At 63.1% G+C, this 25,755-nt stretch overlaps 3 protein-coding genes across 4 annotated transcripts in view; 1 reads left to right on the top strand and 2 right to left on the bottom strand.

Moving 5' to 3' along the window:
- MIER2 (MIER family member 2) overlaps nt 1-25,755 on the bottom strand; it is a 993,207-nt gene that overhangs the window by 879,838 nt on the left and 87,614 nt on the right. The window lies entirely within an intron of this gene.
- Nucleotides 20-11,368, top strand: TMEM259 (transmembrane protein 259). 2 transcript variants are annotated; one of them, XM_010374922.2, is made up of 11 exons: nt 20-509; nt 6,668-6,949; nt 7,771-7,870; nt 8,492-8,602; nt 8,855-8,977; nt 9,052-9,152; nt 9,236-9,293; nt 9,422-9,454; nt 9,535-9,667; nt 9,853-9,952; nt 10,120-11,368. In XM_010374922.2, exons 1-11 carry the CDS (start codon nt 288-290, stop codon nt 10,663-10,665), a joined length of 1,809 nt encoding a protein of 602 aa, XP_010373224.1. In that variant the 5' UTR covers nt 20-287; the 3' UTR covers nt 10,666-11,368. The 2 variants fall into 2 exon arrangements, with proteins under 2 accessions (XP_010373224.1, XP_010373223.1); XM_010374921.2 differs by having other exon boundaries at nt 9,371-9,454.
- On the bottom strand, nt 11,291-21,444 carry GRIN3B (glutamate ionotropic receptor NMDA type subunit 3B). The gene is made up of 9 exons (XM_030935018.1): nt 21,009-21,444; nt 17,927-18,519; nt 16,084-17,116; nt 13,553-13,698; nt 13,350-13,465; nt 13,030-13,181; nt 12,228-12,392; nt 12,076-12,146; nt 11,291-11,828 (listed from the first exon to the last, which is right to left on the bottom strand). Exons 1-9 carry the CDS (start codon nt 21,432-21,434, stop codon nt 11,417-11,419), a joined length of 3,114 nt encoding a protein of 1,037 aa, XP_030790878.1. The 5' UTR covers nt 21,435-21,444; the 3' UTR covers nt 11,291-11,416.

Here is a 25,755-nt window from a genome sequence, read left to right as displayed (position 1 = left end):
AATAGGTGGGCCGGATGTAGCCTCGCCCCCTGGCGCAGCCGAGGGCGGGGGTGAGGCTTCCCCGGGCGGCCGCTGGTATCCCAGCGTGCCCTGCAGGCGCAGGGGGGCCGCTCTTGCCCGGCGTGGCGACTCGCTAGCGGCAGCAGGGCCGCAGCAGGACGAGGAGGCGGAAGATGGCGGCAGCGGCCGGGCGGCCGTGAGGAGCGCGGCGGCGGTAAGGGCGGCCGATGGCGGCCGGGAGGCGCCCTCGGACACCTGCGGGCCGTTAGGGCGCGACGCTGGGCGGCATGTCGGACCACGCGGCGCCCGGAGCTCCGGGGCCCGGGCCCAATGGCGGCGGCGGCCCGGCCCCTGCGCGCGGGCCTCGCACCCCCAACCTCAACCCCAACCCCCTCATCAACGTGCGCGACCGGCTCTTCCACGCGCTGTTCTTCAAGATGGCTGTCACCTATTCGCGGCTGTTCCCGCCCGCCTTCCGCCGTCTCTTCGAGTTCTTCGTGTTGCTCAAGGTGACCGCGGCCCCGACCCCCGACCCTTGACCCCAGCGCCTGGCCCGACCCCCATGTCTGCGACCTGCGACCGCGACCCCTGGCCTCGCTGGGGACACCGAGCGCCACCCTGCACCCTGAGGCCCAGATCCGACCCTACCGATTAGGGCCCTTCCTCGCGACCTCTGACCCTGGGATTGGCCAGGGACACCGTCTCGTGACCCCATCCCGCCCGGGGACGTACACCCGGGAAGGCCGGTTGCCACTGCACTAGAAGCCGCTGTTCTCTACTCTGGAAACCTCACTCTCAGCCCCCTCCAGGGCCCATCCTGTCCCCGGCGACCGCCTTTCCCCGGTCCCCATCCACCCAGGCTTGGAGCCCAGTCCTGGCCTGCGACGTAGCACCTCCCGCCCTTTGACCCCTGACTCTGCCGCCTGTGACCCTCAGTCCCGAGGCCTCTTTTTCCTCCCCATGTGCTGGCCAGGAACCCAGCCTGACCCAGGGCTCCCTCGGACCAACCCCAGCCCTGGAAGTCCACTCCCCACTCTTCCTCCTGGTGGGGCTCTCTCCCTCCTTGTAGCCTTCCACCTGCCCCCACCCCGTTCCCCTCTCCTGAGCCTCAGGGGAATGTGACTTAGCTGAGGCCACCTCCCTAGGGTTAGCGGCAGAGTCACCGGCAGCAGCGTTTCAGCCCATCCCCGGCCTCCTCCGCTTGGTCCCCACCCCCTTCCTGATCCAGGAGCTCAGGTTGTCGGGCTGTCTCCTGTGCCTCCTGTATGAGGCACCGACCTCTGCGTCTTGGCTTCTGCCCCCCTCCTGCCCTCCTCAGATGGCACAGAGGTCTCAGCCGGGCAGGACTGGCATCGGCCTGAGTCCCTCTGAGAAGGAGTCAGTCTTGGGTGACAGGAGGGGCTCAGCAGCAGCTGCAGCCCCTCAGAAAACAAGTGGGCCGGGCTCCTGGACCACCGGGGGAAATGGAGCCATGGCCGTTTCTGTTTTGCATCAGAACACCGCAGTGCTGGGGCTTCCGGGGTGCTGAAGTTGGGCTGTGAGCTTTTTGGAGCTAGTCTGCAGAGAGGGGGCTGAGGCTGGCAGGCCAGGCCTGTTGGTCAGGAGCCGGCTGCTCTTTTGGGCTCAGCAGGTGGAGCTGGAGCTTGGCGGTCCTGCAGACCTGGGTGTGGGTCCCAGCCTACCACCGCCTTGAGGGAGGCCCCCTAGCCTCCAGATCCGTGGCCTCCCCAGGCCAGAGCTCAGCCCGTCATCCTTCCTGCCTTCTTCCTGCAGCCCCCAGAGTGGCGTGGTGGCCTCTGGGCACCTGAGCAGGACTGTGAGGGTTACTCAGGCAGGCAGCCTTTCCTGGCTCTGGGGTCCACAGACGGGACCTGAAACTGTGGACGGAGGCTGGTCTGTGGACGTGGGTTTTCCTTCCATGGAGTAGCCTGGGTCCAGGATGGAGCCACTCTGTCCTTAGGCTTGTGGCAGATGTGTGCTGGGTGCCAGGCCAGGTTCCCCCGACAGAGCTCAGCCTCCCTGGGAGGTGCATCCCTGTTGCCTGGGCTTCCGTCCCACCACGTCCCAGTTTGGAAAGGGATCAAGCCTACGCAACTCTATCTCCAGGCAGGCACCACTCAGAGGTGGTCAGATGGGGCTGGACCAGAGCCGGAGGTCCCCCCTCTCCTGTGTCGGGTGGAGACTCTGGGGAGGTTCTCAGCGACCCCCATCCCTCCTCCCTCAGCAGGGGCCTCTGGGGTGCGAAATCTCTGGGTGGTGATTTTTTTTTTTTTTTTTTTTTTTTTGAGATGGAGTCTTGCTCTGTCACCCAGGCTGGAGTGCAGTGGCTCGATCTCGGCTCACTGCAACCTCCACCTCCTGGGTTCCAGCAATTCTTCTGCCTCAGCCTCCTGAGTAGCTGGGATTACAGGCACCCACCACCACAACCAGCTACTTTTTTTTAATTTTTGGTAGACGTGGGTTTTGCCATGTTGGCCAGGCTGGTCTCAAAACTCCTGATTTCAGGCGACCTGCCCACCTTGGCCTCCCGAAATGTTGGGATTACAGGTGTGAGCCCCGGCGCCTGGCCTGGGTGGGGAAATCGGTTCGTTGTGAATTCTCCACCAGGTAATCTGGTGGCTTAGAATCTGACCCTGCCGCCTTCATTTTTACTTATCTGCAAAGTGCAGGCTGGGACTGGCTTTCAGAGGCTACTTTGAATTCCAGAAGGTTCCTCTGCTTCCTGCCCACCTGGCTTCCGGAGCTCTCCCTGCAGAGAGCCAGGTCCTCCCTGGTACGATCCCTTCAAGGTTTCTTCATCCTGTGGCCCCTGTGCAGCTGAGCTCCCAGCCCTGAGCTGGCCTGGAGCCCCCCGGCCCTCCCCCATGCCTGGGTGGCTTTAGGAAATGCCAGGAGCTCCCAGCCCTGAGCCAGCACGAGGCCCCTCAGCCCATCACCCTTGCCTGGGTGGTTTTAGAAAATGCCAGGCAGTGCCAGGTGCTAGGGAGAGAGGAGGCAGCAGGGGCCTGTGTTCCAGAGGCCCTGGGGAGACCTCCCTCCAGCCTCAGCATCCACCTCTGCTGGCCTTCATGGCCCCGAAGCCAGCGTGGCAGAGACCGTCCATCCTAGGGCACTATCGCTGGGTGCCCGCACTTGTGCAGTTGGGCTCTGGACCCAGGTGACCACTGAGTGGATGCCCACAGGGTGAAGGGGGTCTCGACTCAGTGCACTGCACATGGGCAAGGGCCCACCCCTAGCCACGGAGAGTAACGGGCTCCTCCGGTGGGGCCGTTGTGAGGGTGAAAGACAGGGTATATGAGACCCCAGCGGCCGTGCTCTGAATGGGGGACCTGTCACATTGAGGCCACTGTGTGAGGCTGCAGTGGAAGGAGAGGCCCCCGTGGTCTGGAGGCGGGAAGCACCCCAGGTGGACAAAGGGGAGCCCCAGGTAGTGTTTCCTGGCCGGGGCTGAGGGCTCTGTGCCCCACCTGGGGAGGAGAGTGTGGCTCTGCAGGCTTGTCTGTCAGTCTGTGGGTCGCTCAAATACCCAGAGAGGGAGCAGGCTGCTCCTGGTCCTCCAGGTCTGTGGGGAGACAGGAAGGGAAAGGCCCACCCGGTGGCTGAGTGTTGGGGTGCCCTGGGAGCCGTGGCCAGAACATCCGGGAAGCTTCCTGGTGTGGTGAGCACAGCCCCAGGCTGGGGGAGGTGCTCCTGTGGGCTGACCTGGAGGAAGAAAGGGCCATAGGGGTGGGGTGACTCCTGTGGGGGGTGGGCAGGGCGTCCTGCCACAGCCAGTGGGATGGGGCGGGGTGTCTAGGCAGCTGGAGGGTGTGTGGGAAGGCCCTGAGGCTGGAGCAGGTGGGCACCTGCTGGGGAGCTAGGGTCAGGGACAGGGTCATGGAGTATAGGGGTCTGTACCACCCAAGACATGCCAGTGGCTGAGCCAGGTGGAGGGCGGAGGGTGGTCAGGGGCCCATGGGAGCATTTGCAGTTGAGATCCCTGGGGAGGGCTGCTGTGGGCGTGGACGAGGCTGCTTGGGCGTGTGGTGCCAGGCCGGGCCAGGTGAGGTGTCTGCTGCAAGGTAGCTGATGACAGGTCTTGGGAAGGAGGACCTGGGACTCAGGATGAGCCTGTGTCTGGCTGGGTGGTGCCTGCTCCTTGTTTTGTGGTGGGAGATTGTGGGGGAGCTGAGGCTTTGGTGGGAGCAGGCCTTGTCCAGTGGGGCAGATTCCTGGTCAGGCTGTCAGGGAAGAAGGACCCTGGTGGGCCCAGGCTGGGGGTTCCTGAGCCTGGTCAGCACGGAGCACCTGATAGGGCAGACATAGTGACATCTGAGTCATAGCGTCTGGGGGACTTGGAGTCTTCCACTGGAGTGTGTGCACATTGTGTGAAGACACTGGCGTCCTCTCATCATGTCTGCTGTCTTCATAGCACAGGTCACTCACACCCTTCCTCAGGGCGACCCCAGGCACTGCTCTTCTCTGTGGGGCCTTCAGCGTGCAGCCTGGCACTGCCCCGGCCCCTCCCTCCTGGCCATGTGACCTCAGCAGGTCCAGGTCTGTCAGGACCTCTGCGTCAGTTCCTCGTCTGTAAACCAGGGATGGTAACAGCCGTGCATCCCTTGGGAAGCGTTGAGCAGCCCCGACCTCGGCCCACTGTGTGTCAGCACTTTTTGGAACATCTTGGCACAGGGTCCATAGCTGTCCTGGGCACAGCTCCTGCTGGACGTCTGGGCCTGGAAGGCTGAGCATGGCCACCAGCGCATCCACCGTGGGCCTGGCCGGCCCCTGTCTCCTGAGGGTGCTGAGCCGAGGGACTGCTGGGTCAGCGTCTGACCGTGAGCCACCACTGGGCCCAGCCTCCATGGCTCCTGTCCCCAGATGTCATATGGGGGAAGTGCTTTGAAGGCATCTCGGGCCCCAGGGCTGCCCACCATTCATACTGCCCTCCCTGCCTCCGCCAGGACACAGGGGAGCCCTCCCCAGCAGAGGGCCCTGCCCCTCCTCCCGCCCACCACCCATTTGTAGCTTCGGCATCTGTGGGCGGGGACCTGAATGCCTGGCGGTCAGGGTTTTGCTGTTGCCTGTTTCTGCTTCAGTCTCAGCGCTGTGCGAACCTCCATCCCCTGCGCTCCTTTGGCTGTAAGGACTGGAAATGCAGTTCAGATCAGCCCAGGGGTTCTCCAGCTCCTGGACCTGGCGAGTGTGATGGGGCGAGCCCAGCTGCAGGTGCGGCTGCACCCAGGGCTTCATCTGTGCTCAGACTCAGGGCCTCCCTCAGGTCACAGCACTGCGGCCGGGCCAGAAGTGGGTTGCTTTGCTGACTCGGCTCTTTGCTCAGTCTGCAGAGGGCTCTGGAGAGGAGGCCCGGCTCCCTGTGGGCATGGAAGAGTTGAGGCTCCTGGTGGTCTTGCCCATGGCTGTGCGGCCACAGGTGGCTCACTGCACCCCGGGCCTCAGTGCACCTGCCAGCAGGTCAGGGAGGGGTCCTGTGCTGCAGGCCTCTTTGGCTTGTGGTTTTGAGTCTGGTCAATTTTTCCCTGAGAGTCTGTGGTTCCATGTGGCTGTGGGCGCCCCCTTGGCCCAGCTGGGTCCTCAGTTTCCCAGATCGAGGCAGCAGGTGGACATGACCCTCACCAGGTTCGGGATTGCCTAGACCTCAGGTTGGGAGGTACAGCGGGCAGCCAAGCTGCCAGATGGTGAGGTGGGCTCCCGGGAAGAGGGGCTGCCCTGAACTGAGGGCCCCCCTCTGAGTTGTGCCTGCAGCGTGCTGGGGCGTGGGCTCCCCAGGCCCTGTGGACATCGAGGTGGGGCCATCCTTGGCACTACTGGGTGCTGAGCAGCATCCCTTGCCTCATGCACTCCATGCTGGGAGCTCCCCCAGTTGTGACAACCACAAATGTCCCAAGCATCCCCTGGGCAGGAGCCCCCAGGTGACAGCTGTGCCACCCCAGTTCACAGGCTGGCCCTGCCGCGGGGCGCCCTGCCCAGCCACGGAGGTCCACTGTCTCCCCAGCAGCTGCGGCTGGCCCTGCCAGGCCTGGGAGGGGTGTACAGGGCGCCCCGGCGGGTGAGAGAAGCTATTTTTAGCTGGTGAGATCAGGAGAGTGCTGGGGACACAGTGGAAGGTGAGGCAGAAGCAGCAGGATGGGCTGTGGAGGGCTGTGCCGGTCTTTCATAGGCAGTAGGCCCAGCTGGTGGCCCCGGGGTGGCAGCAGCACCCAGGCTGCACCTTGCAGGGCGGGAGCTGTTGCCTAGCAGAGAGCCCTGGTGTGCTCCACTTGGTGGGTCTGAGTCCAGCCTCGTCTCTTCCCTGGTTTGGGGGGTCCTGTGCACATCTGAGAGGGCCCCAGCCTGCTGGCTTTATCCGGCTCACCCCTGAGGAGGTGCGGGGCAGTCACAGGCATCGCCTAAGCCCTGGGGGCCTGTCAGAGCCAAGCTGCAGGTGGTAGAGCCCTTCCAGGGTTGGAGTGGAGTGTCCCCGGGATCCTCAGTCACTTGGGCTGCGTGAGGGGTTGGCCAGGTGCCGTCAGTGTGGGAGGGACCCGGGGTCCTCAGAGCCCAACTTGGCTTCTGGGGTTTCCTTCCTTTCCCCTGTCCTGGGCGGCCCAGCGTGCCCCACGATGTGGGGCAGGTGTCGGCTGCAGCGGGCCTTGGGGCACCCCACTGACTGCCGGCCGTCCCCCAGGCCCTGTTTGTGCTCTTCGTCCTGGCCTACATCCATATCGTCTTTTCCCGCTCGCCCATCAACTGCCTGGAGCATGTGCGTGACAAGTGGCCTCGCGAGGGCATCCTGCGTGTGGAGGTGCGGCACAACTCGAGCCGCGCGCCCGTCTTCCTGCAGTTCTGTGACGGCGGAGGCCCTGGGAGCTTCCCGGGCCTGGCCATGGAGCCAGGCAGCAGCCTGGATGCGGAAGACGAGGAGGAGGAGGAGCTGACCATGGAGATGTTTGGGAACAGCTCCATCAAGGTGAGCCAGGCCTGGGCTCAGCCGCGGCCGAGGCCGGTGCCCCATAAATGCTCGTGGCTGAAGGGGCAGTTCCTGACACGGACAGGATGTTGGGGTTCTTGACTTTCAGGGACCTGGCATGCAGACAGGCCTGCCTCTGCCTGTCACGGCCTTTTGGTGGTCTGGGGGCTCTGAAGCCAAACCCTCCACCTGTCTACTTGCTGGAGGCCTGGGCTGGGCAGACTCTGGCCTTCGAGAGTCCAGCTGTTCCGGGAGGGGATTGGCTGGGCCTAGGGGTGCAGTGGGCAGGAATAGCTGAGGAGGCCTTGGGGCTGGGAGGTGAGAGCTCTGGGCCCATCCTCGCCGTCCTCAGGTGGCCCCGCTGCCTGCAGAGGTGCTGGGTGCCTGGTCAGCTTGTGGTGGCCTCGGGCACTGGTGGGACCAGGTGGCTGTGTTGGGCCCCACGGCCTGGTGGGAGATCTTTTTGCTTCAGCAGTCAGGGTTTGGGGTCCCACCTGTTCCACAAAGTCAACTCCAAGAGTTTGAGCGTTTGGCCAGAGCATAATGGATCCCTCCATGGGGTCCACTGTCTGTGGCTGGCCCCTTCCCCAGCTTCAGGACTCAGACCCATGCCTGGAGATGGCCTCACAGCAGGGCAGGGTTGGTGCTGAGGTAGGATCCCAGCTGAGGCAGGAGGCACATGCAGTCTACCCTGGCCTGGTCAGTGATGGGGCAGAGGCTGAGGCACCCAGCCCCTTCCCGTCAGCAGGACTGCATCCTCAGGCCGGGTCCTCACAGCCTGGGCTGGCGCTGCTGACACCCCGGTCCCTGGTCACCCACAGTTTGAGCTGGACATCGAGCCCAAGGTGTTCAAGCCGCCGAGTAGCACAGAGGCCCTGAATGACAGCCAGGAGTTCCCCTTCCCCGAGACGCCCACCAAAGGTAGGCCACCCACCATAGGTGTACTGCCTCACAGGGCTGCCCCAGCCATTGGGTGCCGGGGTGCAGGTGGGGTCCCTCCGAACATCCCCAGCCTGCCGGGCGCATGCCCTGAACCATTCAGGGCAGCTCCATGCCTCAGCTTCCCCATCTGTCAGCACACGAGGCTGTGGCGACACCCCAGGGCCTGGGGTAACTGGCTCAGCTCATCCTCTCTGGGACCCTCTTGTGAATGGCAACTTGGAGGGGATGGGCCCCTTTGGCTTTAAGCCCGGCTGGCTGTGCTCAGGGAAGCCCCTGCCCCTGCCCATCTGGCAGCAGCAGGCGGTCTCTCCAGAGGGCCGCGGCCTGTGAAGTGTTGGGGGTGTGCTGACGGGCCGCCAGGGCAGAGGGGCAGCCCTGCATCCAGCCAGCCCCAGCCAGGGAGAGGGGCCACGGGCGGAGCCTGGCCAGCCTCGGCAGCACACAGGGCGGGACACCTGCGTGGGTGGGCACCATCCCGAGTGTCCATGTCGGGTCCTCCCAGCACCCACCAGGGGCCCAGGGCTCAGCAGGTCTCACCCTCTGCCCCTCAACACCTGCCTCGCCTGGAGGCATTGACCTGCCCCTGGTTCTGCCCCGTAGTGTGGCCACAGGACGAGTACATCGTGGAGTACTCGCTGGAGTATGGCTTCCTGCGCCTGTCGCCGGCCACCCGCCAGCGTCTGAGTATCCCTGTCATGGTGGTCACCCTGGGTGAGTCTGAGCTGCTGGGCTGGGGGAGCTCCATGGCGGGGCCTCCCCTCCTCCCTGGGGTCTCCTCCTGCAGGTGCGGGGCTGGGGGCTGTGCAGGAAGCACTGGGGTCTGCCCCACCCCAGGCACGCTTCCCAGGGCTGGGGTTCCTGAGTGGGTTTCCTAAGAACGGGCAGGGCCGGGAGGCAAGTGGGGCCTCAGCGATGGAACCAGCTGGGGCAGGGCTCCCGGCTCCCTGATCCACCCGCCCGCAGACCCCACGCGGGACCAGTGCTTCGGGGACCGCTTCAGCCGCCTGCTGCTGGATGAGTTCCTGGGCTACGACGACATCCTCATGTCCAGCGTGAAGGGCCTGGCGGAGAACGAGGAGAACAAGGGTGAGGCACGCCCTGGGGCCGGAGGTTGCGAGGGCGCAGGCTGCGGCCGGCGCTCACGGCCCTCTCCGCCGCAGGCTTCCTGCGGAACGTGGTGTCGGGCGAGCACTACCGCTTCGTGAGCATGTGGATGGCGCGCACGTCGTACCTGGCCGCCTTCGTCATCATGGTCATCTTCGTGAGTGCCTCTGGGCGGGCGTGGGCGCTGGCGGGGCGGGAGCCAAGCAGCCCCTCACAGCCCCTCCCGCGCGCCCCCTGCAGACGCTGAGCGTGTCCATGCTGCTGCGGTACTCGCACCACCAGATCTTCGTCTTCATCGGTGAGTGGCCCGCCGGCGCGGGGCGGGGTGGGCGTTCTCCAGGCCCTCACCGGGCGCCCGCCGCCCTGTGCCCGCAGTGGACCTGCTGCAGATGCTGGAGATGAACATGGCCATCGCCTTCCCCGCAGCGCCCCTGCTGACCGTCATCCTGGCCCTCGTCGGTGAGGACCCCACCCGGCCTCCCCCGCCCTGTGCCGCACCCCGCCCCGCCCGCTCCAATCGGCGCCGCCTCTCCCCGCAGGGATGGAGGCCATCATGTCCGAGTTCTTCAACGACACCACCACCGCCTTCTACATCATCCTCATCGTGTGGCTCGCGGACCAGTACGACGCCATCTGCTGCCACACCAGCACCAGCAAGCGGCACTGGCTGCGGTGAGCGCGGCGCGGGGGCAGGATGGAGAGGGTGCTGGTGGGCAGGGGTCGGGGCTGATGGAGGGAGGGGTGTTGGAGGAGGGGCCGGGGGCTGTGCCAAGCGGGAACCCCAGGGGCGTGGCCTGGCGGGGTGGGACCTGCAGTGGGGCGGGGCAGTGCCGACGCCCTCACACCCCGCCCCGCAGGTTCTTCTATCTCTACCACTTCGCCTTCTATGCCTACCACTACCGCTTCAATGGGCAGTACAGCAGCCTGGCCCTGGTCACCTCCTGGCTCTTCATCCAGGTGAGGCCCAGGCGGCAAGCAGGGGGCGGGCCAGCCGTGCCTTTCCGAGCGGGAGAGGCCGCAGCCCGGGAAGAAGCCCTGCGGGGTGGGCTGCCCTCTGGGAGCAGTGGCTGGGCGGAGCAGGGGCGCCGGTCCCGACTCCCGCCCTCCCTCCCTCCCGCCCGCAGCATTCCATGATCTACTTCTTCCACCACTACGAGCTGCCTGCCATCCTGCAGCAGGTCCGCATCCAGGAGATGCTGCTGCAGGCACCGCCACTGGGCCCCGGGACCCCCACGGCGCTGCCCGACGACATGAACAACAATTCGGGCGCCCCGGCTACCGCCCCGGACTCTGCCAGCCAGCCCCCCGCCCTGGGCGCCGTCTCACCCGCGGCCGGTGGGAGTCCCGGGCCTGTGGCCACGGCGCCCAGCTCCCTGGTGGCCGCAGCAGCCTCAGTGGCAGCAGCTGCCGGTGGTGACCTGGGCTGGATGGCAGAGACCGCTGCCATCATCACAGACGCCTCCTTCCTGTCCGGTCTGAGCGCCTCCCTCCTGGAGCGGCGTCCAGCCAGCCCGCTGGGCCCTGCCGGGGGCCTCCCCCACGCCCCTCAGGACAGTGTCCCCACGAGTGACTCCGCAGCTTCTGACACAACTCCCCTGGCAGCTGCAGTGGGCGGGCCTAGCCCGGCCTCCATGGCCCCAACAGAGGCGCCCTTGGAGGCTGGGTCCTGAGCCGCACAGCTGAGCCGCCTCTGACCCCTGCTGGCTGGACCTGACCTTCTGGAGCCCTTGGGGGCTGGGGAGTCGGGCCACCTCCTTCCTCTGGGACTGCCCAGCCTGTGTTGGGGGCTTTCAGGGTGTCATGGGGTTTGCCCGGAAGGCGGGCTTTCCTCCCCGTGGTGTGAGGTTGTGCCCGAGGCTTGTACCCGCTAGTGAGCTGTTTGAGCTGGCCAGCAAAGAGAGGGGGTGGGGTTCCATGGAAGGTTCTGGAGGGGGCTTGGTGAAAGGTCTGTAGTGAACCGTCTTGAGGATGGAGTGGGGTCCCATGGTGCAGGTCTCTGAGCAAGGCGGAGGTGTGGAGGAGAGGCCGGGATGGAGCGGGGCCTTGGACCCTAGCGCTGTCCCGGCCGGCCTCAGCCCGGCTCTGCCTGGTGCTCCCTGCAGTGCCTTCTCCATGGCCCGGCCCTCCCCGCGTGTGCACCAGGCCTGGGGTCCCCGGGAGAGCAGAGCTTGTGCCTCTGGCATAGGGACGTGGGGTGCAGGCGCCAACGTTAGTGGCAGCAGCCAGGGCTGTGAGCCAGCCCCACTCGGGGTGGAGTGGGCCGGTGGCCAAACCAGTCACTCGGAGAGGAATGCGGAGGAGCGCTCATTCCATTCTATTTAATTGCAGTGCACAAAATTGTATTTGTATATAGAATAAACTGTCGACAGCGGCCCACTGCACTGTGTGTGTGTCTTGAGCCCAAAGGGCCTGGCTGCCACCTTATTCCGGGCCCCCCTGTTGGCCAGAGTGTGGTGGGTCCTCCCGGGGGGCCCCTGTGGCCTGAAGCAAGCGCAGAGGCCGGTGGGGTGCGCTGTCCCCGAGCTGTGCCCGGAGCTCGCTGCGCCGCACCAGGGCCTGGCGGAGCCGCTCGCGCGCTATCTCGATGCACCGCTCCAGCTCCTGCAGCTCCCCGGGCTGCGGGGCTCCCGTGGGCCTTGCAGCGGACGGGCGGCCGTTGGAGCACAGCCAGACGGGACTCTCTCGCGGCGCATCCTCCGCCTCCGCGTCCGCTTGGGGCGCCACCACCACAGCGGGCTCCAGCAGGAAGCGCACGCGGCGCTCCCGTTTCCAGCCCTCTGGAGCCGTTGGCGGGTCCTGCTGCTGCTGCTGCTGCTCCTCTACCTCGGGGCCGCTGGAGACGGAACCGGCCTGGTCAGTGTCTGCCGGGGCAGCCGTCTCGCGCCCTCGGCCTCTGCAGGGGCCACTGAGGGCAGAGGGTGGCCGATAGGCACAACCAGGGAGCTGCGGTGTGCACAGAGCCGTCCGGGGGTGGGCGGGGGGCCTGCGCGAACCTCCTGCACCCCGCGGCCGGCTTGGAGGCGAGCTGGTGGGGTGAGTCTGGGTCGTCCTGGGACGTGGTCCGCCCCATCACCACTTACCTGGGCTCCGCCTCTGCCGTCCCCTCCTTCGACCCCTCTGGCGGCTCCGTGTTGAGGGCGCGGTGGATTTTCTAAAACCCCAGACAGACCCGGTTGGCGAGGAGGCGGGGGTGGTGGGGCCGCCCGCCGCCCGCCGCCCGCCCGGTCCCCACCTGGCTGGTGTGCAGCCAGTACTGCAGCCTGCTCCCCCTGCGGATGCGCGGCAGTGCCAGGCGGAAGAAGGCGTGCTCGCCCAGCGAGCTGAGCAGAGCGCTGCCCAGGCCCAGGCACAGCAACACGAAGAGGCCCGAGAAGTGATAGATGCTCATCTGCAGGGTCTGGGGCAGCACAGCAGGAGCCCCTCACGGTCACGTAATGGCAGGCCCCTGGGGAACCTTGAACTGGGGGAGAACAGTTTGGGCCAGAGAGGGGTCTGGGGCAGTGGAGCCAGGCTGGGAGGCAGGGACTCCATGGCTGGGGGAGTGAGGTTTTATGGAGGAGGGGGCACTGGAGCTGGGTTTTTTTTTTTTTTTTTTTTTTTTTGAGAAGGAGTCTGGCTCTGTCACCCAGGCTGGAGTGCAGTGGCCAGATCTCAGCTTCCTGCAAACTCCGCCTCCCGGGTTTACGCCATTCTCCTGTCTCCGCCTCCCGAGTAGCTGGGACTACAGGCGCCGCCACCTCGCCCGGCTAGTTTTTTGTATTTTTTTAGTAGAGACGGGGTTTCACCGTGTTAGCCAGGATGGTCTCGAACTCCTGACCTCGTGATCCGCCCGCCTCGGCCTCCCAAAGTGCTGGGATTACAGGCTTGAGCCACCGCGCCCGGCCGGAGCTGGGGTTTTGTAGGGTAAATAGAAGTGCGCAGAAGGGGACAAACGCACGTCTGGGGAATGAGCACGGGGGTTGGTCACCTCAGACAAGGCTCAGGGCCCCCACGCCCACTCCCACCCCCATCCTCTGTCCCGGGCCCTGCCCCACCTCTGTAACCGCGAAGACCCGCTTGCCGCAAGGCACCATCTTGTACCACTTGTCGTGGAGCAGGTCAATGAAGCCGGAGGACTTGTAGCGGCTGATGAACTCGGACAGGTTGGACGTGAGCGGCGAGTTCTGGGGCAGTCCGATCCCATAGCCTGGGGGCGCGGGGTCGGGCGGTGGGGCTAGGTGGGACAGCCCCAGGAGAACTCTGCCCGCACACGTGGGACTTCGCCGCTTCCCACCTCAAACCCTCCGTGGCTCCCCACTGCCCCCAGGAGGTCCCCAGAGACCCCGGCGCCCCGCCCCGCCCAGGTGCCTCTCACCCTCGATGGCGAAGGGCTTGCCCACGGTCAGCAGTTTGCAGTCGGCGTCGATGGAGACCTCGTAGTCCAGGAGCGACTTGTCCATAATGAAGGCGTTGAGCTTGGGGGGGTCGCTCCTGCGGGGGCCGGGAGCGGGGTCAGCCGTCGCCCCGCCCATGCCACGCCCATGCCACGCCCCCGCCCCACCTTGCGCCCGAGCTCACGTGAGCATGGCCACGCCGTGGGGCGTGGTGGGCGCACTGTGGCGCCGCATGTGCGCGTGCATCTCGGGGAAGCTCTTCTTGATGTACGCCTCCGCGCTGCTCTCCCACACGGTGCCGAAGCGGAAGCCCTGAGCCGGGTGGTGCAGCTGCGCGGGGGACCCCGTCAGCGCCTCTGCCAGCCCCTCAGGACTCCTGACCATTGAGGGGCGCGCCGTTCTCCGGGGTGGGGCCGTCCTGGGCACTGCAGGGCGCTGAGGCTGCATTCCTGGCCTCCACCCACTCCATGCCCAGAGCACACCCCAGGCGTGACAACCACAGCTGTCTCCAGACAGACACTGTCCAGGGTCCCCTGGGGCCGGGAGGGGGGCAGGATCAACCCGAGTGGAGACCCTCTGTTCTAAACGCCGGCAGGTCCATCTCCACCCGGACCTCGCCCTGGGTTCGACGCCTATCCTACCACCTCCTCTGCCTCTCCCCTCGGGGTCCCACAGGAGCCCCACTCTAACACGTCCGTGACCTCACTCCTGATCTGCCCCCACTCTGGCTCTTCACACCCTCGGCGGAGGCAGCTCTGTCCTCACTGCTTCTGACACCCTGTTTCTCCGAAAACCCTGGGGGCTCCACCCTCAGCACACTGCTCATCCCTCCACGGCTCCCACCTAGACTGGGGCCCAGTATCAATCCCAGCCTCCTTCCCCATCATCCTCCTGGACCAGCCCAGGCCCCTCCGCGGGTCCTCCCCGCACCACCCGCGGTCTGTTCTCCCTACAGCTGCCAGGGTAACCTGGTGCAGACCTCTCATGAGAAGGTGGGTCTGGCTGCTAAGGTCACACCTGCCAAGGCCTGCCCACAGGACTCCAGCACCACCAAAAACCCAGATTTTGCCAATAAATTACAAGGGGAGGCTGGGCACAGTGGCTCACACCTAATCCCAGCACTATGGGAGGCTGAGGCAGGAGAATCGCTTGAACCTGGGAGGTGGAGCTTGCGGTGAGCAGAGATCGCGCCACTGCACTCCAGTTCTGGGCAACAGGGCAAGACTCCGTCTCAAAAAAAAAAAAAAAAAAAAAAACAGTAGGGCCAGGTGTGGTGGCTCACGCCTGTAATCCCAGCACTTGGGAGGCTGAAGCAGGAGGATCACAAGGTCAGGAGCTTGAGACCAGCCTGGCCAACATGGTGAAACCGTTTCTACTAAAAATACAAAAGCCAGGCATGGTGGTGGGCACCTGTAATCCCAGCTACTTGGGAGGTTGAGGCAGGAGAATCGCTTGAGCCCAGGAGGCAGAGATTGCAGTGAGCTGAGATTGTGCCACTGCACTCTGGCCTGGGTGACAGAGCAAGATCTGTCTCAAAAAAAGAAAAGAGGGCCGGGCGCGGTGGCTCAAGCCTGTAATCCCAGCACTTTGGGAGGCCGAGACGGGCGGATCACGAGGTCAGGAGTTCGAGACCATCCTGGCTAACATGGTGAAACCCCGTCTCTACTAAAAAAATACAAAAAGCTAGCCGGGCGAGGTGGCTGGCGCCTGTAGTCCCAGCTACTCGGGAGGCTGAGGCAGGAGAATGGCGTAAACCCGGGAGGCGGAGCTTGCAGTGAGCTGAGATCCGGCCACTGCACTCCAGCCCGGGCGACAGCGAGACTCGGTCTCAAAAAAAAAAAAAAAGAAAAGAAAAATAGGCTCAGTGCGGTGGCTCACGCCTATAATCCCAGCACTTTGGGAGGTCAAGGTGGGAGAATTGCTTGAGCCCTGACATTTGAGACCGGCCTGAACAACATAGCCAGCCCCCATCTCTGTGGTTTTTGTTTTGTTTTTGTTTTGAGACGGAGTCTCGCTCTGTCGCCCAGGCTGGAGTCCAGTGGCCGGATCTCAGCTCACTGCAAGCTCCGCCTCCCGGGTTCACGCCATTCTCCTGCCTCAGCCTCCCCAGTAGCTGGGACTACAGGTGCCTGCCACCACGCCTGGCTAATTTTTGTATTTTTAGTAGAACAGGGTTTCACTGTGTTCGCCAGGATGGTCTCGATCTCCTGACCTTGTGATCTGCCTGCCTCAGCTTCCCGAAGTGCTGGGATTACAGGAGTGAGCCACCGCGTCGGGCTGCTTTTTGGTTTTTGAGACGGAGTCTTGCTCAGTCACCCAGGCTGGAGTGCAGTGGTGCCATCTTGACTCACCACAACCTCTGTCTCCCGGGTTCAAGTGATTCTCCTGCCTCAGCCTCCTGAGTAGCTGGGATTACAGGTGCCAGCCCCCATGCTCAGTCAATTCTTTGCATCTTTTAGTAAAGATGGGATTTCACCATGTTGGCCAGGCTGGTCTCGAACTCCTGACCTTCAGGTGATCTGCCTGCCTTGGTCTCACAAAGTGCTGGGAGTACAGGCGTGAGCCACCGTGCCCAGCCATTTTTCTTTAAATAAATTAATTGAATAAATGTCTCGGGACAGAGTTGGCCTAGTGGACATCCTCCATGCCCAGCTGACCACCCCTGCCCTGTGCAGCCCAACCCGAGGCCACCCCCAGCCCCCCGAGGCCACCCACCTTGGGGTCGTGGATCCCCGACAGCTCCTCGAAGGTCTTGTCCCCGACCATGACGGCAGCCAGATTGGCCGTGTAGCTGGACAGCACCAGCAGGCAGAAGATGGCCCAGAGATTCATGAGCAGGCGGCCCGTGGGGCACTTGGGCGTCTTGCTGGACACCGTGCGTCCGAAGAGGATGGCGTAGCAGAGGTTGAGGGCTGAGGAGTAGGAGAAGACGGTGCTGCGGTTGCGGCCACGCGGCGTGAGGCCGTAGGGGCTGCGCCACTCGTACAGGGTGAGGAAGAGTGCGGTGAGGTGCAGGGCCGCAAAGACGCCCAGCCACATGGACCAGTGCAGGGGCCACATAAAGGCACCGATGGGTGAGGCCGTGTCCCGTGCCCGCACCATGATGCCCAGGCTGGTGGAGAAGAAGGGGCTGGTGAAGTCCACCACCTGTGAGCGGGCGGAGTTGATGCTGAAGCTGGTGACCGCCATGTGGGCCCGGCCGGCCAGCAGGTCCCCGACCAGGCCAGTCCAGCGGCCATCCCGCAGGGCACCGTACTTGCCGTCACCCACGATGTACAGCTCGAAGTCAAAGGGCGTGTCCTCCGCAAGCCGCTCCAGCAGGTCAATGCAGTAGCCGTAGCAGCACTTGCGTAGGGCACGGGGCACTGAGCCGTTGGCCAGCGCGGCAAACAGTGCGTCCAGGGTGGCCGAGTCGTTGGTGCTGGGGTCCAGGCACAGCTGCCCTGCGGGGCACTGCCCGTCTTCGTCCGGATCACGGGCAAACACAAATGGGTGTTCCACCAGGGTTACCACACGCAGCCTGGGCCAGGCCTGGGCACCCAGCGGGGGTGGGGGCCTTGCAGCGGCACCTCCCGGTTCCAAGTCAAGCTGGCCATCCCGCCAGCTGCCCACCGTGGCCCAGGCTGGGGCGCCCCGTGGGTCCCGGCGCAGGCTCCACACCTTAAAGTGACGAGACATGTGTACCTGGGAGCTGCCTGTCACCCACACGGGGCCTGTGCGGCCCTGGAAGGACGTGTTGGCCAGGAACCTAGGGATAGGGCGGGGGGGATGTCAGGTGTCAAAGTTCAGACCCTTCCATCCCCTCACCCCTGCCCAGCACATACCCAATTCCCACTGGGCACCCCTGTCCATATCATGAGGACAAACGTGGACATTCCTGGTGTGCCCAAGCCTAACCCTTTGATGCCAGGGCATCCATGCCTGGATGCCGTGGCTCTACCCCCACCCCACATACGCCACGCCTGAAGTCAGTGACGGACACATAAGTGCCCAGCTGGGGTCACCTGTTTCCAGGAGTTGTTCGTTCTCAGGAACTCCCCCAGGGCTCGGCCAGAGACCCGTTCCCTCCCTCCTAGTTCAGCTCGTTCTCTCCCTGAGACAGTTCCCCAGGTGGGCACTGCTTCTGTGGACCTAAGACATCTATCAGCAAAGCATCCTGACTGTGTGTGTTTGAGACAGGGTCTCTGTCGCCCAGGCTGGAGGGCAGTGGTGTGATCTCAGCTCACTGCAGCCTGGACTTCCCAGACTCAAGTGATTCTCTCACTTCAGCCTCCTGAGTAGCTGGAACTACAGGTGTGTGCCACCACGCCCGGCTAATTTTTTCTGTTTTTTTTTTTTTTTTTTTTTTTTTTTTTTTGTAGAGATGGGGTTTCACCATGTTGGCCAGGCTGGTCTCAAACTCCTGAGCTCAAGTGATTGGCTCGCCTCGGCCTCCCGAAATGCTGGGATTACAGGCGTGAGCCACCACGCCCGGCCTCATGTTGCCTTTTGTGATCCATGGGCAGCGCAGACTCTGTGACCTGGACACCCTCCTAAGGGAAGCAGGGTCCCCACTCACCGTGCCAAGAAGCGCCCGGAAGACTCAGGCCCAGCCGGCTGCAGGTCCCCACAGTTGACTGCGGCTGGGAGGAGGGCACGCTCTGGCTGCACGTGGGCTGCACTGCCCAGTGCTCGGGCCACCAACTGCACAGTGTCATGGATGGCAGCCTCCAGCGGGGGTCGTGCCACCTCGCCCAGCGCCAGCAGCCCTGGCGGCAGCCCTGTGGTGGGCAGGGCCTTGGGTGGCAGTGGCGTCCCCAACAGCCAGTGGGGGCCGGGAGGTACGGCCTCCAGCACCCGACGGGCGCGGGCAACGTCGCAGCCAAGGAGGATGGCCGCGGGTACTGGTGCTTCACCCCCCACTGGTGCCCCCATCGGGGCCAGGCGTGCCCGCAGTCCTGCATCTCCTGTGTCCCACCGGCTTAGGTCCAGGACCAGCTGTGGGGCCCGGCCAGCCCGGCTTGTCCAGAGGGCCACCAGGTCGCCGGGGTCCCGGGTGCGGCACAGGGCCAGGCCGACGTCTTCCCAGGCGTGCGCCTGCAGCACCGCCACCAGCACATCCAGCAGTGTCTCCAGGGGGCTGGCCCAGTGCAGCTGCAGGTGGAATGGGTTCTGGGAGAGGGGTGGCCACAGTTAGGGTTGACAACCTCCACCCCCACAAAACCCTTCCCACTCCAGCAGTGGGTGATCCGGAAGTAGACGCCAGCTGGATGGCTATACCTCCCCTCCACCTCCCCCCAGCCCCAGCCCTGCTCTAAACACTTCCATGGCTCCCCATCACCATCCCCACAAAACTCAGCCTCCCAGCCTCTCTTGGCTCCACCTACCCTTGTCTTGGGCCCACTTGGTGTTTTTGTGTGTTTTTTTGCGTGTGCCATTCCCCAGATGGAATACCTTTCTCCCTGTATGCCCACCAACTCCTACACATCCTTCAAAACCCCAACACATTGCTCCTCCTCTATTCAGACTTCTCCATCCTCCAGGCAGAGCCCAGGCTCCAGCTTGGAACTCCTCCAGCCTCAGGTCCCTTCCTGATTCCTTTACAGTCCTGACCTCACGTGGCACCCACCTGCCTGGGAACCCCTCTAGGGCCAAGAGCCATGGTCCATAAAGGTGAGCCCAGTGATGGCCTTGTGTTTAGGGCCAAACCAGGTAGCTTCCCCTAGCAGCCTTTTCATACATTACTGCCCCATGCCAGGCACATGGAGGGCTGAGGGGCCCCCTTGTGCCCAGTGCCATCCAGGAAGTTCTCCTGGATTTTTTTTTTTTTTAGATGGAGTCTGGCTCTGTCACCCAGGCTGGAGTGCAATGGCATGATCTTGGCTCACTGCAAGCTCCACCTCCCGGGTTCACGCCATTCTCCTGCCTCAGCCTCCCGAGTAGCTGGGACTACAGGTGCTGCCACCACGCCCGGCTCTTTTTATTTTTTATTTTTTTGTATTTTTAGTAAAGACAGGGTTTCACCGTGTTCGCCAGGATGGTCTTGATCTCCTGACCTCATGATCCGCCTGCCTTGGCCTCCCAAAGTGCTGGGATGACAGGCGTGAGCCACTGCACCCAGCCTATATATATATAATATATATAAATATATATATTTTTTTTGTAGACAGTGCTGGGTTGTTGCTCAGGCTGGAGTGCAGTGGTGCGATCACCGCTCATTGCAACCTCTGCCTCCCAGGCTCAAGTGATCCTCCCACCTCAACCTCCTGAGTAGCTGGGATTACAGGTGCCCACCACCACGCCCACCTGATTTTTGTATTTTTTTGTAGAGATGGTGTCTCGCCACATTGCCCAGGCTGGTCTCAAACTCCTGAGCTCAAGCTGTCCTCCCACCTCGGCCTCCCAAAGTGCTGGGATTCCAGGCGCCAGCCATCACGTCGGGCCCTGGATTTAACTTAGTGCATTTAAGGTGGGAGAGCTTTGCCAGTCCCCTCGGGTGGGCAGGGCGCTTCCCAGGGTGGAAGCAGGGTGCCTAGCGCTGGAGGATGGGCTTGGGATGCGGCTCAGTCCCCAGGGGGCCAAGCCAGTCCCTAAGACGCTGGGTCGGTCCCACGCCCCGGCCTGCAGCGGTGCAGCTCCTGGCGGCGGCAGCAGAGGGCGCCCCAGGCCTGGGTTTGAGCCCTGCGTCTCCCAGCAGCCCTAGGGTGGTGGGGGACAGGGGTCCCCTTGACACCTGGAGAGCTGGGTTAAGAGACTCTCCCTCTAGCGTCAGGGTCTCCCTCCCTGAGGAGAGGGAGGGGCTGCAGGGGCTCCTGCGTGGGTTGGGAAGGAGGGGCGCTGGGCCATAGAGCTCAGCCAGGCCCCATGTCCGGAGCTGGGACTTCCTTGCTAGGCGATGGGAGGGGGTTTATTATCTGGGGCGCAGTGAGCCCTGCTGGGGGGAACAACAGGGTCCCCAGAACTCAGTCAACCGCCCTTCTCTTCTTCTTCCATTTGCTCCCGGGATCTGGGCCTGGGATGGGATTAGAAGGGAGGAACTTGAAGGCTGCCTGGGGTGGGGAGTGGGGGGTGGGGGGTGGGGGGTGGGCTGGGAGTTGGGAATGGAGTCGGGGTTGGAATGGCGGGGGTTGCTCTGGGATCTTGGAGGCCTCTGGGAGGGAAAGGGGAGAATTCTGGAAGGAGGGAGATCCAGACCTGCAGACCCCGAAACTGCACCCCTAGAGTGAGGAGGGAGACCGCCTGTCCTCCAGCCCAGCCACCCAGAGCCGGGTGGGGACCAGGAGGTCCCAGGGACCAGGGAAGGGTCTGTGGGCAAGGAGGGAAGGGGCCTGGGCAAGGAAGGGGCAGAGGCCACAGTGGCCGGGTCTCCATCCCTAGGGCGCTGGGAAGGGTCTGCAGGGGCGTTCCAGGGGCGTCCCTGGGGCTCTCAACCCCGCGTCTAGGTCCCTGCCCCTGGGTCTCTGCCTCTGGGTTCCGGTTTCCTTGCTCCGAGGACACCCGGGTCTTCCCCATCCCTGAGCCCTGGGGCCCGTCCGGCGTCCCGGGATCCCCCTTCCCTGCGTAGTCCCGGCACTCCCATCCTGACTCCGGGTGTCCCCGGGGCTCCCGCCCCCGCCCCCGCCCCGGGTCCTCCACGTCCTGACTCCGGGCGTCCCGCGTACCGGGGCTCCGAGGGGCGCGCGCGCCTCCCGCCGCAGCAAGCTGAGCACGGGGGTCTCGGTGGCGGCCGCCAGGAAGTGCAGCTGCAGCAGCTCTGGCCGAGCCTCGGGAAAGGCGAGCAGGGCCGCCACGCCCGGAGGCGCCAGAGCCTGGCACAGGCCACGGGCCAGCGAGGCGGGGTCGCGGGCGGGGGGCGCGGCGACCACCAGCTCCAAGCTCAGGTTGTGCGGCAGCCGCGGCGCCAGGGCTGCCCGGGCCAGGGCGGCGCGGGCGCGGGCGCGGGCGAGAGGCGCGCGGGGCAGGAGGGCGCCCAGGCGCACGGAGCCCTCCAAGCGCGCCAGGACGCCGCACGGCTGCGGGTGGCCCCCCGCGGACCCCGGCCCCAGCGCCAGCGCCAGGCCCAAACACAGCGCCCGCACAAACTCCATCGCAAAGTTGTCGGCGCTGCTCGCCACGGGGCTCAGCCGCCCGGACCACGGCGCGGGAGGAGGGGCCCGGCCAGGTTCCGACGCGCCCTCCGCACCCCGCCCAGGCCGCCTTGTGGTTCCCAGCAACCGCGCCGGGGAGTGGGACGCGCCTTGCCCGGAGTGGGGAGGGCGGGGAATAGAGCCTCCCAATGGTTGCTTGCGGGCCTCACTTGGCGGGGGCTGGGGACGCCTAACCACTGCCCATCCCTGCTCTGCTTCAGGCCTCGGGTGGAATGGAGGTGCCAGGAAAGGACTCTGCGCTTTAAAATTGTCCCCGACTTGCCGGGCGCGGTGGCTCACACCTGTCATCCCAACACTTTCGGAGGCCGAGGCGGGCGGATCACGAGGTCAGGAGTTCGAGACCAGCCTGGCCAACATGGTGAAACCCCCCCCCCTCTCTGCTAAAAATACAAAAATCATCCAGGCGTGGTGTCCTGCGCCTGTAATCCCAGCTACTCGGGAGGCTGAGGCAGGAGAATTGCCTGAACCCGGGAGGCAGAGGTTGCAGTGGGCCGAGATCGCACCACTACACTCCAGCCTGGGCGACAGAGCGAGACTCCGTCTCAAAAAAATAAAATAAAATAAAATAAAATAAAATAAAATAAGATAAGATAAGATAAGATAAGATAAGATAAGATAAGATAAGATAAGATAAAATAAAATAAAAAAAGAAAAGAAAATAAAACTGGCCCGGATGCCCACCCCGTTCCTTTCCAGGATTCCTGACCTCTTCCACCGATGTCGACCATTGCTCAGGTAGGGAAGTTGAGGCCCACAAAGGGTCATGCTTGTCTCCCACATCCAGGGAGCGGTCAGTTTCTAACCAGGCCAGCCCAGTGGTGTGTTCTAACATCCAGTGCACCCTGGGGAAACTGAGGCAGGCATATATGATGGGAACCTATAGAGTAGATCTGCCCTCCAGCAGTGAGCAGGCAACTTGGGCCACAGAACTCCTCTTCACCCTTCAAAACCCAGTTCCAAATGTCCTGCCCTGAAAAACGTTCCCTACTTGCCACTGAGAAAATGCAGGAAGCACCACTCCCTGCCTCATTTAAGTCCTGCTGATACCCACCCCCAACCCCCACACATTTCCATAACAGCCTACCAAATTTTTGTTCATTTTCTTCTTATTTAGTGACCAATCTCTTCTGCTCAGCTCTGGGAGGGTCAGAGTGGGTCTGGCTTGGTTGCTGCTCTGTCTCACACTGGCACACAGTAGGTACTCTATAATTGCTTGTGGTTTGAAAAACCGCCCAGACAAGGATGCTCGTTCACATTCCCCTCCTCCAGTGCTCTAGAACCTTCCATAGCTCCCAGCTGTCTACCAGTCCCCAAGCCTGTCTATGTCCTCTGGGCCTCAGGGGGCCCTTCTGGGGCCCTGGCATCCCACAGGCCCCTGATAGACGGGGGCCAACTGCATCTGTCTATCCGTCTAGCAGAGGACCTGCTCCCTTCCTCCCTGCCCGGGCATTTCTCATCCCATCCTCCCAACGATGTCTCCCCAGATCCCGCAGGGCAGCAGGGCAGTCGCTGTGCTGGGAACATTCAGCTCTAATGAATGGATCTACACTCCGGTGATTTTCTTCACACACACACACACACCCACCCCAAACCTCATCTCCTTTTGGTGCCAACGTTGCGGAGGGAGGAAAAAAATCCTCCATGAAATGAATAAAATGCCAAGTGCCAGCCGGTAAAATGGATTGGATTTTGAGACGACTGGGGAGAGAGGGAAGGACGGCTCAGTTCCAGGAACCCACAGGCCACCCTCTCCAGCCCCCTGGCCAGGTGTCCCCAGGAGCAGGACAAGGGGTCCTCTCCCTGGGTCTGCGAGAAGTGCTGGGTCCTGGTGTCCTCAGGGACGAGTGGGGCCCCGTCCCTCCCTGGGTTCAGCTCCTTCTGAGGAGCAAGAGTTCCTAGGGGCAGAGACTGTGTCTGCCCTCCTGGAACTCACCCTTGTGCCCTGCCTCAGTTTCCCCATCTGTACACGACAACATAGGCATTCCTACTCCCAGCTGCCATGTGAACAAGTGGACACGTGGAGGATACTTTTGAAAAATCTTTTATTGTGGTAAAAGTCATAACATGAAATTTGCCATCTTAACCATTTCTAGGTACACAGCTCGGCCACATTCAGCACACTCATTGCTATGTAGCCCTCACCACCCTCCTCTCCAGAACTTTTTCATCTTCCCAAACAGAAACTGTCCCCAAGGAACACGGACTCCCCGTCCCCTCCCCAGCCCTGGCGCCTCCCATCCTCCTTTCTGTCTCTGTGAATCTGAAGATTCTACGGACCTCCTAGGAGTGGAATCAGACAGGACGTGTCCTTCTGTGTCTGGCGTCTCTCACTGAGCGTGACGTCCTCAAGGTGCACCCACACTCTGGCCTGTGTCCGAGCCTCGCTTCTATTTTTATTTTTTTGAGACTGCAGCCTGTTGCCCAGGCGGGAGTGCAGTGGTGAGATCACATCTCACTGTAGCCTCAACCACAGGGGCTCAAGCGATCCTCCTGCCTTGACTTCCCAAGTAGCCGGGACCACAGGCGCACACCACACCTGGCTAAGATTTACATTTTTTTGTAGAGATGGGGTTTTGTAGAGATGTTACCCAGGCTGGTCTCAAACTCCTGTGCTCAAGTGATCATCCTGCCTCAGCCTCCCACAGTGCTGGATTACTGGGTGAGCCACTGCACTGGGCTTTCTCATTCCTTTTCAAGGCTGAATAATATTCCACTGTGCAGAGGACCCATGTTGTGCTGACCCTCCAACCACTGATGGACACTTGGTTCCCTCCCCCCATTCTTTTTGAGACAAAGTCTTGCTCTGTTATCTGGGCTGGAGTGTAGTGGGGCGATCTCGGCTCACTGCAACCTCCACCTCCCAGGCTCAAGCAATTCTGCCTTAGCCTCCTGAGTAGCTGGGATTACAGGTGCGTGCCACAGCACCTGGCTAAGTTTTGTATTTTTAGTAGAGAGAGGAGGTTTCACCATGTTGGCCAGGGTGGTCTCCTGACCTCAGGTGATCCGCTGGCCTCGGCCTCCCACAGTGCTGGGATGACAGGCATGAGCCGTGGTGCCTGGCCTTACCCCACTTTTTGGCTGTGGGGATGGAGCTGTTGTGAGTTCTGTGTGGATAACTTCAAAACCCTACTCTCATTCTCTTGGGTATATGCCCAGAAGTGGACTCACTGGGTCCAACTTAATGCTGTTTAATGTTTTGGTTATTTTTGAGACGGAGTCTCGCTCTGTCACCCAGGCGGGAGTGCAGGGGACCGACCTCAACTCACTGCAAGCTCCGCCTCCCGGGTTTACGCCATTCTTCTGCCTCAGCCTCCGAGTAGCTGGGACTACAGGCGCCCGCCACCTCGCCCTACTTTTTATTTTATTTTTAGTAGAGACAGGGTTTCACCGTGTTAGCCAGGATGGTCTCGATCTCCTAACCTCATGATCTACCCACCTTGGCCTCCCAAAGTGCTGGGATTACAGGCGTGAGCCACTGAGCCCAATGCTGTTTAATTTTTTAAGAACCTGACAGAGGCCAGGCGTGGTCTTTTCACAGTGGATGCCCCATTTCATGTCCACACCAGGGCACGGGAGGGCTGTGGTTTCTCCACCTCCTCACCCACGAGGTTTTCTGCTCTCAGCTTTGCTGGCAGCTGTCCCGGTGGTGGGCAGGGGCACCTCGATGTGGTCTGCAGAGTCAAGCCCCGCCAGCTGCCAGGTCACCTGTGCACACCGGCATCCCCTCTTGGCAAGGCTTGGCCTCCCCAGTCCCCGCACCGTGCCTCTGAGAATCTGTGGGGCCTCCAGGGGGACTGAACGAATGGCGTCTCCACTGTTTCCACTGTACCCAGCCTGTCAATTACAACGCAGGGTGGAACCTCGGTGCCTGAGCACATCTGGGCACTCTGGGCCGAGAGTGTGATGAGGGTGCAGGAGGGGGTGTGGAGAAGCACCGAGGGGGCTTGTGTCCAAGGACCTGGCGTGCAGGGGCACATCGAGGGAAACGCAGGGACTGAGGCATGAGCTCCCGCCCAGCTCCTGGAGGCTCCTGGCAGGCCCGCTGGGGGATGCCCCCTTTCCGGAGATAAGAACATCGAGTCCGACCGAGCCAGGTGTCGCCCGTCTGAGGCCACCGGGTGATTTTAGGTTCCGATGGGGGTGGGGCGGCCGGGCCCTGCCCCTCGGTTAACTCTAACCCTGTTCTGCAGCCTGCGGAGAGGGCAGCAGACCTCAGCCCCAGCCCCGGACAGCCGTGTGGTGCAGGCAGCTGCACAGTGGC

This window comes from Rhinopithecus roxellana, chromosome 8 (genome assembly GCF_007565055.1).
Source record: "Rhinopithecus roxellana isolate Shanxi Qingling chromosome 8, ASM756505v1, whole genome shotgun sequence".
NCBI classification, from domain to species: domain Eukaryota; kingdom Metazoa; phylum Chordata; class Mammalia; order Primates; family Cercopithecidae; genus Rhinopithecus; species Rhinopithecus roxellana.
This window is presented reverse-complemented; position numbering and strand designations above follow the sequence as displayed.